The sequence below is a fragment of the Electrona antarctica genome (assembly GCF_951216825.1).
Source record: "Electrona antarctica genome assembly, chromosome: 16".
Lineage (NCBI taxonomy): Eukaryota > Metazoa > Chordata > Actinopteri > Myctophiformes > Myctophidae > Electrona > Electrona antarctica.
The window spans coordinates 21,328,116-21,340,768 of NC_136797.1; the positions used below are offsets into that span (position 1 = coordinate 21,328,116).

A 12,653-nucleotide genomic window follows, 5' to 3' on the forward strand; every position below is an offset into this window, starting at 1 on the left:
GCATGTCACTTAGCTGAAACTAAGCAATGAGTAATTAATAGCTTGGTGCCTTTAGGATTAGGAAGAAGGCCATCTTGTTTATACAATTGATCGGCCTGAAACTTTGCACACACTAGGCCAAGGAAGAACCTCTTTTTAAGTGGTGCAAACCACTTCCTTAAGTGAGTATGTGTGTGTGTGGGTAGCTGGCTGGCTGGGTAGCTGGCTGGGTATATGGGCACGAAAACAGCATGGTTGTTTTTCACCACCTGTGCGCAACCTAACACACACACAAACACACACGCACATATTAACTGTATATATGGTGATTTCAGGTGTGCCAGTACAGTACAGTAGAGGGTACAGTAGAGGGACCCCCACACGGTAACTCTGTCATTTCTCAACCGTTTCGGACACGGGGCGGCTCGCCGGAATCGGGCCGGCACCCTGGGTGCGTTCCTGTCCCCCCCCCCTCCCCGGGGACCCCCGCACAGAGTTGCACCACTTACTTCACATGGGTGTGATCTTTTGCTATACTACTCCTACATATTTTGTCCAAAATGTACACAAATCGGGACACAATTATCACTGTGCTATGATTGACTTCCAAAATCTGAGTGGCCAAATAGCCTACAATTGACAAATAATAATGCAAACCAGAAAATAAATGCACACTGTTATAACGTAGCTTTATTTGATTAAAATGAGTGTTACAAAACTCTATGTTCTGACGGTACTCATTGCTACTACAGAGTGTTTGTTCAGTATGTCTCTCCAGGCTCCAGCTCTTTATTAAACCGAAAATGCATTGGGATACCAATTTTATCCAATCAGGATATAGAGACCTCAAACAGCATACAGATTAAACAGGTGAAATTGGAAGTGATGACACAAATAAATGAGCGGACAGAATTGGAACTGGAACATTATAAAAAATGAGCTGATAAATGGGTACTCTATCTTGATCGGCTGACATCTTTAATGGGTACTCTATCCTGATGTGTCTGACATTTTGTCACATTTGGTACCTGAAAATGTTATGTATTTTCTGTTTATTAAAGTTCTGGAGAGACAGGGAGACTCCTGTGGCTGAACAAACACCTAATAGCAATGATTACTATCTGAAAATAGTGCGTTAACCTTTTAACAAAATAAACATTTTGTTTTAACCAAAGAATATCACTTACCCTACCATGGGTGTGGCCAGAGGTGGCCTGGCACCCTCGGTTGCAAATTCTGCCCCCTCTCTCTCTACGTCGTCCTCAGACGAGCCCTCCATCGGTGTCTCCAGTCATCTCGGTTCTCCACACATCTGGCCAGCTCATTTGTGCTTTCTGCAACAGCATCTTTCTTTAGTACGTCCACATAGGTGTGGGTGTGGGACGTCCTCTCGATCGATGCACGTGTGTTGGTTCCCACAGTACAAGCGTTTAGGCCGGGAGTTCTTGGTGTCGGTGGCAGTGGCCTAGCTATAGTCTCATCCTCCTTACTGCTATGTTCTCTGATACACTTGGTAATGCCCCGTACAGACGCTTGTTGGCGGTGTGCTCGTCCTGGTTGATGTTCAGTACCACGCGTAACATTCTGGTGTAGCAGGACCCGTCCGGGGATTTCTGTAGGGCTTAATTGTGTTAGTGTCCAGTATTCACAGCCATAGAGGAGAACGGACTCCACGGTCGCAGAGAAGAAACTCAGTTTAAGTTTTATGTACATATTGTTTTACTATAAATGGTGTGTGCCCCCTCATCATTTTCAACTGCCCCCCCCCCCCCCCCCCCCCCTAAGTAATTTCATCCTGGAGCCGAGCCTGAAACAAGCAGAGGGCTTCATTACAATTCAGAATAATGAACATAAATAATGTAGCTATTCTTTTTTTAATAATGAATTAATGTATTTGGTCGTCTGCTGCACCTTGCCCCCCTCTCTGCACCATTTCACGAGGTGTAATCAGCGGAACATTGTACAAGCCATCTCTCCATTCATCAGGCTCACAGTGAAGTCACAGAGGCCACTACATGCCATTTGACCAAAGGTAATGGCTTCAATCAGCACAACGGGCATTAAGGATATTAGAAACTCATTTTCCTGTGAGAAATAATCCATTTTCAGCAGAAATTATAACCATGCAGCACTAGTAGGCTGGGCTATATGTCCTGATGCTAATATTTTCTATAGGCCTATATTGTGTAAGAGACTGCGATGTGTACCATTTTGTAGATATGGCTTTACACCACAGTCCAATTGAAGATGTAGGCCTAATTGTTCTTAGCTTATCCTTTTATTGTTCTCTATATCTCTCTCTTTTCATCCATCTCTGCACATGCACGCACATAAGGATTTGGTGGTTTCGTTTTTTTGAAACGTAATACAATGAATGTGGAAAGGTATAAGGGACACTTTAGTTGTTTAAATATGGACAATATACAAGCTCATAACATGTTGTGAGCTTGTATGTAGATCTTCTACTATCACCCTATTTTCGTGAAAGTACGGAAGGCCATGGCAACCCCACACCTGCCATTTGATTACTTAACCAGACCACTTTTCACAGTCAGTTTGCACTCTTCAGACACAGGCACACAGACAGATACAGAGATTTCCGTATGCATGGGACACAGATAGGACCAGGGTCCTGTCCTATCTATTCATTAGTCTATTGGTCATAACAGTAGCTAATTTAAACCTAGCTAGCAAGTACTTGTCTAAGTAGGTTAATTGCATATTAGACACACAGCACTATAGGCTAGACGATGTCATACCTGCTACAATGACTTCTATTACCGGAGCAGCACAGAGTTCCCTTTTTGTCAGGTGAAACCTGACTAATGACAGCTCATGAAATGTAAGCGACCTAGTCATCAATGGAGCGAGCTACTCATCAATGGGAGTCCCACCCCATGCATGCCGCCTAAGCCAATGGGAGTCTGACCCCATACTCTGAAACGCCGCCAGAAACGCCGCCAGCCAAATCGCAGTAGCGACTAGCGACCTGGTCATGATTGCCTGCCTCCTAAGCTATGACACACGCACCGCACTGATTTCACCCAACACCCATATATGCACACACACCGCAGCGGAGCGCGGCTAATGTTATGAGCTAACTGGAGAGCAGGAAAGATGCACAACGTAATGACTATGTAATATTTCTTGTTTTAATATATCGTATACCCCGGTGAAATGTCAGGATGGTATGAAGTGTTGACAAAAATTGATGCCACCCAAGGCGTGCATGCCCACGCACACTGTCTGTCTGTCTGTCTGTCTGTCTGTCTGTCTGTCTGTCTGTCTGTCTGTCTGTCTGTCTGTCTGTCTGTGCCTATTTCTCTGCTGACTTTGTCCCAGAGTGTTTGCCGCGTTGACTCGTTACTTCCCTCCGTGCTCCATGTTTTAATTGCTTCATTATGTATTATGGCTGCATTGCTCACCGTAGCGTGCCATATCTCTCCGTGTCCTGATGTTACCAACTAATGCTCCATTAAAGTTTATCTCCCAGAGGTTTGCAGTGGTTTGCACTACGGAGAGGCTTCTGGGATGAGCTTTTAGTTTATGTAGCACAATAACTGATGCGTGTCTGTGTGTGGTGTGTGTGTGCGGTGCGGTGCGTGCGTGCGTGCGTGCGTGCATGCGTGCGCATATGCCTAGTTTGCCTACAGTATGTATGTAGAGGCCTGAATCACTATCTGTTGCAATATTTGTACGTTATACAACCCTTTTGTTTCAGAATGCCTGTAGTAAACGTTGGGATGGGATTTGCACTCTTGAAAACACCACCATTAATCCCACTGTGACAATGCCAGATTGAGTAATTAGAACTGAAGTAATTAAATCCAGTGAAATAGGGCTTCGTGCCAGGTTTAAACTGGACAAGATTAGTCTTTGTTACGGAAATAAGCCGATGAGCATCATTCATAATCAATTAATCTGATGATTATCCTCTATGATTACTTGATTAATTTGTATGAATAAGTTGAATCATAATACTAAAGTGAAATAGGGTGAAATGATGGTTGATGCTCATCACAAGTTATTCCTGAAGTTGATGTTAATGTGAAATATAACTTATAACCACAAGCACATTCTGGTGAAATTGCCCATATGTCACATAATATTAGAAATGTTTTCACGACACTGCAGTGCATCGCTAATCTGATTGATTACTATAAGTTTATGTGATTACAGTAATTGTCAAGTCAACCGTTTAATCAATGGATTGTTTCCTCCCTACTTTTTGAACTTCATGGATTAGGCTGTGGTTCAGAAAGTGGGGTCATGGGGACCCCTAGAGGTCCTTCAGGGGGTTCCATGGGGTCCCCATGCAAAATGAGGAACAGCATTTGAGCCACGGACCACCATTTGATGAGCTTCAGCCTCTCAGACCCAAAACTAAAGAATATTGTGTTGTCGTTGGATAGGATTTTGTCCATGTGGTACCATAGGAGTGATGTCAGGCAAACATTAATCAAAATAACAATTCTTCTCCATTCTCTAATTGTGTAGACTTCTTGTAAATTCAGTAATGCAGATGTTTAGAGACTCGTAAAATGAAACCAAATGGACTAACCAAAACTAGCTGGGGACCACTGGTGGTCCTCGGACCACTGGTTGAAATCCACCGATCTAACTAATAATTGATTGCATCCTCATAATGTGTCCTCAAAATTAGAGGACGAAATGTGTGGACGTATTGTCAGATATTGCTCGCTGTGATTGGCTGGAAGGTGTGTCATTCTGCACCATGATTGGCTGAGCATCGTGTAACGGAGGACATGGGACAGAGGACAGATTCATGATGACTATTTTTATGTATATGATGTATTACCGTGTTTTTGTTCTTGCTTACTGTAAATCGCTCTGGATTACTGTAAGAGCGTCTGCTAAATTCCATTTCACCCTTTGTCAGCTTTTTGATTGGTCCCTGACTGACTAACCAGCAGGCTCTTCTGCCCTGTTCCGCCCTGGTTCCGCCTAGTTTATATTGAATTTAACTAAAAACAAACATGATATGCCCAGTCACCATGCTGCACCTGTGATGTTCCTATTTACTGACACCAAGTTTAAAATAAGAATTGAATGCACAGAATATCAATATGAAGCAACTGAAAAACCTGTTTTTTCAATGGTAGTGGATGGAGAGAGAGAGGATTTTTGTCCAACCACAGAACAGCAACCAATGGGTGCGAAGAGGGGCACAACCATGGGCAGGACTTGACAAAGGGTGAATTAGTATTACACAGTAAAACGCATACTGTTAACTCAACTCTGAAGCGTGTGTGTGTGTGTAACCCCAAATGGGTTCAATTTGTACGCCGGAAAACAGAATTGAATTAACACTGTGGAATTGACTGCGTATGCCTGTAGCCTAATAGGCTGGTATATACTGTAGCGTGTATATACTGAGCTGAACCGCATTGGACAGGGCTGAATATACTTGATATGAAATCTCAGCCTGGCACGGCGGACAGCAGCTGAATCCCACTCTCTCTCTACACAGCTATCAATACTGTATGCTTCTCCAATCTCCGGTCCACACACAGGGCTGGAAGGTTGCAGAGAGCCGAGAGGAGAGGAGAGGTGAGGGAGGAGGAGGAGGAGGAGGAGGCAGAGACAGTTGCTGCGGGATGTGGAGAGAGAGAGAGAGAGAGAGAGAGAAGCCCTTTCCACACCTAAGCGCAAAACGGTCGACAGCCACGCACTTCTTAAGCTCTGCGCAGCTTAAATTCCGAGTTTTTAGACAGCTGGTGGATGGAAAAGAAGCTCCACCTCCACGGACTTTTTGCGCGGAGGAGAGCGTTTCCGGGAATCTGGCCGTCGCGCAAAAAGTCTGCGGAGGTGGAGCTTCTTTTCCATCCACCAGCTGTCTAAAAACTCAGAATTTAAGCTGCGCGCAGCTCTTTCCATAGTGTGGCAGCACCATAGTGTGGCAGCACCTAGAGAGAGAGAGAGAGAGAGGAGAGAGAGAGAGAGAGAGGAGAGAGAGAGAGGTGTAGAAAATACTTAATATAGAAGTAGAGTGCACACCATGTATTTCACCTTACCAGGAAAGTGCATTAACAACTTAAGCCCCTATTTTACTGTATATACTTGGGCGTTTGACAGTGCCACGTGAATAATAGCCGATCCGCAAGCTCACAACGTGTCATGTTGTGTGAGCTTGTAGATTCAGCAAATTTCCTTTAGTATTGAATCCCCCAAATAGTGGGTTGCCAGGTTGAAAGAGGTTGTAAAGAAACACATGGAAATGATACTATAAACAATTGCTGCACAATCATTCGAAAAAAGGGAAAAAAAGATCGAAATCTAGATTCAGACACCTATGCGATCTCATTTCTGAATTTGAACAAGAATCGTGCAGCACTATGGCTGACTTGGCTGTCCAATTAATTTTAGTTGCTCTCATGTTTTTGCTACAAGAGAGAGACTTTATAAGAGAGGGTTTAAGTCAAGCACTTTGATGTTGTCTGTTTGAACTGAAGCCACTGAAATTGGGCTCCATGGGGTGCCACATTTTCAATGTAGTAATGTTGAGTTCAGCAACTATACAGACTAAAGACAAGTATTTCCATGGAAAAAATGAGAATCGTGCAGAGAGAATCGTGATCTCAATTCTTGTGGAGGAAAAAAATTATTAGATTATTTTGTTATTCTGGAGACCTATGGGTGTATCGTTGTTGCATGCAGTACCGCAGTTTAGCCCATAGGTTGGAGCATTACCTAAGTATAGACATCACTGCAAGGTACTGGATTGTCCAGTAGCTTTGAACAGGTGTTGATTTAGTCACATTTTAGTCACCTGGAATGTTTTAGTTTTAGTCTAGTTTTAGTCGACTAAATATCATAAGATTTTAGTCGACTAAAATCTACAGTTGATGTATTTTCGTGGGCCTTGATGCTGTCGTAATGACTGATTTCACTTGCTGAAAATAGCTGATCTACAAGCTCACAAAGTGTCGCACTGCGACGTGTTGTGAGCTTGTAGATCGGCTATTTTCAGCATGCAACAAAGCGTAAAATGACTTATACTGGATCTCTTGTCCACTATAGTCCCTCCCTAACATTTTAGTCTAGTTTTTCAAATTGTCACTATATTTAGTCTTAGTTTTAGTCATCATAGCTTAGTTTTAGTTAGTGAAAAAAGGTAGTCGACAAATTGTCATATAGTACAATGAAATCAACGCTGTTTTCTACCCACCCAAACCCTGTCAAATATTATCATGAAATCATTAGCGTTATAGAGCGTCGCAGTTCCGCCCCTTTCATGACGACGCCAGGCCCAGGAAATAATTCCCAATGCATTTTTCCCATAGACATTTACAAATACAAAAAGTATTTATTTAAAGACCTTTTAAGTGTCGTACAAAGCCAATTCGAGTTGTGACAAAGTACCACAGACGAATAACAGTCTAAGTCCACACTATTGATCCATAATATATAAATGATAGATAAGGGTTCAGGACAACGAAGCCTTTTCGTGGAGGGGTCATTCTGAAATTTGGACTTAGACTGTTTTTCGTCTGTGGTACTCAAATCATGACAACAAACACAATTTTTTGGGCTGAACAAATAATTAGAATTAGAATTTTGTTGTTTTTCTTCTTTGTAATTATTTGTTTGGTCCAAAATATTGTGTTTGTTGTCATGATTTGTCACAACTTGAGTTGGCTTTGTACGACGCTTAAAAGGTCTTTAAATGAATACTTTTTTAAATGTCTATGGGAAAAATGCATTGGGAATTATTTCTTGGGCCTGGCGTCGTCATGAAAGAGGGCGGGACTGCGACTGTAGCTACTACTGAAAATAGAGCCATCAGTATTTGAAAAGCACCACGATATTAAATAACCCATGCACACATTGAAGCTGCATATTAGTAGGCTAATTAAATAATTTAGTATCCTACAGAAGTAGTGTGCCAGTCCGCCAGCTGAGAAGAAAAGACCCCCAAGAGACAAAAGTAGAATAGAAAGATGAAGACACAATTATTTATTCAGTAGTTTAAAGTGTTACCCATCACAGAAAGAAGTGTTTATTTTGCACATTAAGGGATTGATGTGTGTGTGCGTGCGTGCGTGCGTGCGTGTGTGCGTGTGTGCGTGCGTGCGTGCGTGCGCGTGCATGTGTGTGCCTTTGTGCTTACTGCTTAATATGATGGTCACCGTGTCACTCTTCTGGAGCTGAACAGATTGTTCAGAAATTAAAATTAAAAATTAAACTAAATTGAAGAATTGATTCCGGCTATGTGCGGCACAACACTAGAGGACAGATGAACTGTCCTTTAGTGTTGTGGTTCTCAAAGTGGGGTCCAGGGACCCCCAGGGGTCCTTGAGGGAGTTCCAGGGAGTCCCCAGCTAAATGATAGTTAGGATCCAAATGGACCCTTATGGGTCTGTAACTCAACATTGATTTTTACAATATAAATTGGGGTCCCAGAGATAGAAATGCCATTAAATGGGGGTCCGTAGACTAATGCATGTCAAACGGGGGTCCTTGAAATTGAACAGGTTGAGAATCTGTGCTAGAGCCGTAAAAAAGATCTTCTCTTGTGCATGGTGTCCCTCCCTGCAGGCATATCTCTTAAAATGGGGGTCTTTTTTTTATATAGTATATAGTTTTTATAGTATCACTTCTTTTTAAGTAAATTCAAAAGGTCTTACAAATCTTTAAATCCCCCCCCCCCCCCCCCCCCCCAACTAAATAAAAATAAATAAAAACAGCATTTGATTTCCTGCAGTACCCAAAACAGCTACATGGTGGCGCCCGAGTCACACGAATCTGCTCAGATCAGACGTGCTGCTGTGCTGTGCTGTGCTGTGCTGTGCTATGGATGGACTCACAGTCACTCACAGGCAGCAACATTTCACATGGATTCACTCGATAGCTTTTGTCTGCAATGACAATGTTGTCATCTGAGACTGCATGGGGATAGGAATCTGTATGTGAAATAATTAACCTCTCACACACGCACACGCGCGCACGCACACACACACACACACACACACACACACACACACACACACACACACCCACCCACCCACCCACCCACACACACACACACACACACACACACACACTACACACACACGACCTCTGCACTCTTTATTGTGTTGTTGGCCTATATATACTTCCCCTTGGAGAGAGAGTGCATTGTCATCATCATCAATGAACGAATTACGAATTCAACGGACCAAGTTCCAAGTGTATTATTTATCATCCCCATGATTTGAAACGAAGCCCCGACAGGGCAGGACCGGACCTGACCGGACAGGCTGGCCAAGTGGCAGGGCACACACAGCCTGGTGCCCCGGGCTGTCGGCCTGACATCATTGCGCTTTTGGCTACGAGCCCCCGACATTATCATCATCATCATGGATCTATATTTAGACCGGCGTCCGTATGACGGCGTCGCGCTCCCTGGTAAAAAATAAATAAATAATTATTGCAATATTAAACAATAGCTGATCTGACTCCAAGCCCCCACAACGCGTACGTCGCGTGGCTCGCGTCTACTAGCCTATACCCCCTGGAATAAATCAAGCATTTATAGATCCTTGGATGGATCCTCCCCCTCTTCCTCGGTCCCTCTCCTCATCCATTTCGCTGTGGTGGTGGTTGTTGAGATTCAGTCACTTGTTCTCCAATCTCGTATAAAGCGCGTGAAGGCGAGAGAGAGAGAGAGAGCGAGAGAGAGAGAGAGAGAGAGAGAGGAGGAGAGAAGCGCGCACTGTGAGAGTGGAGAGGAGCACATATAGCCACCAGTGTGCGTGCGTGCGTGCGAGAGGGAGGATCAGATCAGAACAACGCGGAGCAAAGCGAGGAACAGGAGAGATAGAGAGAGAGAGAGAGAGAGAGAGAGGACAGGAGAACCACTGAGAGAGACACAATTCGCCTGCAGTCTGATCGGGGTTTTTTATCATTGTCTTTCATCGGGTTTTAAGCGACCGTGCGTAATTGTTTTTTTGACCGACGGACTTGGACGGTCATCGGGGTTATAGGCTATAATCTATCTATCTACCTACCGCGACTCCCTCCATCCATCCATCCGACCTAGAGATGTCCAAGGAAAGATCCGACACCGAACCGGACTCGGTGGTGGCGATGATGATGATGAAACAGCAGGATAAGAAGAGCGCGTCTTTTGTGGGGTTTTTCGGCAACATCAGAAACAACAACGGCCTCCTCAACATCGTCCCTGCTCGCTTCTTCTCCGCGCCGGAATGTGTGGAATGAAGACGGGATAGGAGGAGTGCATCAGGACGGAGGAGGAGAAGGAAGGAAGGGAATATACAGTAAACATACAAGCCAGCCCAGCGCGTAACGATGTCGGTGCCTTTGCTGAAGATAGGCGTCGTGCTCAGCACCATGGCGATGATCACCAACTGGATGTCGCAGACGCTGCCCTCGCTGGTGGGGCTCAATGCCACCAAGCTGTCGGTGGCACAGGGAGGGTACCCCGACCGGAGCACCGGAGTAAGTTACATCCAGCACCCCCCCCCCCCCCCCCCCCCCCCCCCGCTCTGGGCTAATGTAGTTTCATGGGTTTAATTGCCATTTAAAAATCGACCAGAACTTGATTTGATCAGAATCAATAGGAGCACATCTGACTTGAGTTAAAGCTGTGTGCTCTTCTTGGGTGCCTTAACTGCAGTGATTGACTATATATTTTTGCAAGGACCCCAACCCCCCACTCCCTCGACCCCCCATTTGATTTGATTTGTATCTGTCTGAGATGAGATCCCAATCGATAAAGCATATTTATCAAGTAAAATTCAAGTAATTCTACTCTGAGAACTGAGAATGTACAATATCAATATGGAACCAAATGGCCCGTATAAAGGTCCATTTGGTTCCATGGACTATTCCTACGTGCACTCTCAGAGTTACAGACCTGCACAACGGTGCATTTGGTTTGATATGAGATGATGAGATGATGTATTTATTCCATCTCTGATACACTGTAAAAGCATCAGTGATATTACGGGTCCATTTGGTTCTATTTGCATGCACACTCAGAGATAGGCTACAAATCTGTAAGGGTCCATCTGGTTCCTCCTCCTAACTATCAATCATGTAGCATGATAGCCCCCCCCCCCCCTTCCCGTTGTAAACCCCCCTCAAGGACCCCTGGGGGTCCCTGGACCCCATGTTGAGACCCAGTGCCTCATTGTCTCCCAATTATTGGTCCAATCTGCTCCGTTTACTGGACGTTAGATGTGTACCGGGCTACCGGCGGCGTGCTAATTGCTGGTCTCCCCGGGGTTTCATGTTACCCCCCCCCCCATCCATCCATCTATTCCATGCAGGACGAATTCAACAGCATTCGCAATCTCTCTCTCTCTCTCTCTCTCTCTCTCTCTCTCTCTCTCTCTCTCTCTCTCTCTCTCTCTCTCTCTCTCTCAAACAAAGGCCTCATAGATAAAAAAACATTCATACAAATATAAATGTATACTCCCACTTTTTCCTCTGCTGCTCTTTTCTCTGTTTTATTCATGAATACAGCAGAGAAAAGTGCATGTGTGTGACTGTGCGCAGGAGGATACATCTTCTTTTTGTGTGTATGAAGGGGCGTGACACACACACAGAGAGAGAGAGAGAGAGAGAGAGAGAGAGAGAGAGAGAGATGTAGTGGGGAAAAAAGGGCGCGCGCTGAAGAGGCGATGATGATAGGTTCTCGCTCTGTCATTGATAAAAAAGAAACGTCCAAGGTGAAAAATATAGGGAGAGTGCAGTCGGTGCCAGACTCTTTGTTTGCTGCACCCTCTCTGTGGAAGATAATTTAACATGCCGTAGGCAGGCTGCTGTGTGATGGTGGAGTCAAGCTTTTCGACATTAAGCTCTTACTTGACCACTTAAACCCATATATACTTATAGTTGAATATGGGAGTCCCCCAGTGCTCTGTACTAGGCCCCTCTCCTTTTCCCCCCCTCAACACCAAATCTCTGAAATGAGCAAAATCTATAAGCCCACAATGCCTTGCGTTGCACTATGTATGTACAAAGGACAAAAGGGGAAAAAAGAAATGTCGGCGGTAGACTAAACCGTTTCTATCTTGCTCGAGAAAAATTAAATTGTTCAATGGATCAGCACTCACTGCTCACTACTCACTACTCACTGCTCACTACTCACTACTCACTACTCACTACTCGCATGGTGCTAAACAGTGACAAATGTTACAACCAACCAATATGTACTCAAGGGATTATCTCTGTGTGTGTGTGTGTGTGTGTGTGTGTGTGTGTGTGTGTGTGTGTGTGTGTGTGTGTGTGTGTGTGTGTGTGTGTGTGTGTGTGTGTGTGTGTGTGTGTGTGTGTGTGCGTGCGTGCGCGTGTTCATATTACTCCTTGTTTGGACATTGTGATAATGGGAGATTGGCTTTTGGCTTCCAGGAGTAGAGGAATGTCAGTATAAGAGGGCATGCAGGTGCCACAGAGGTCTCTCTAGTGTCCAAGTGTCATCCTCAGGAGGTAGAAAACTGTGTGGCGTCTTGGCAGCGTCTGTAATTACTCATTTTGGATTTTTTTCCCCTTCTTTGCAGAGTCACTGCTTGTCATTCAGTCAATCAGCAAGTCTGTCAGTTCATTAATTATCCCGGCTGATGCAGAACCTCAGACTTGCAGCATTAGTATTCAGCTCAGCATCGCCGTGGTGGATATCTTGATTGTTCAAAGTCAACCATTTGCAT

General features: G+C 44.4%; 1 protein-coding gene across 2 annotated transcripts in view; it reads left to right on the forward strand.

The window, feature by feature from the left end:
* Positions 1–12,653, forward strand: part of olfm1b (olfactomedin 1b) — a 49,604-nt gene that overhangs the window by 10,072 nt on the left and 26,879 nt on the right. The window contains exon 1 of one of the 2 annotated variants that reach the window (XM_079523830.1): positions 9,856–10,440. The exons of the other annotated variant lie outside the window; for it this stretch is intronic. Within the exon in view, the coding sequence (XP_079379956.1) occupies positions 10,291–10,440 (150 nt within the window). The 5' untranslated portion in view covers positions 9,856–10,290. Of the gene's footprint in view, positions 1–9,855; positions 10,441–12,653 lie in introns of those variants that run through there. 2 annotated transcript variants of the gene reach the window in all.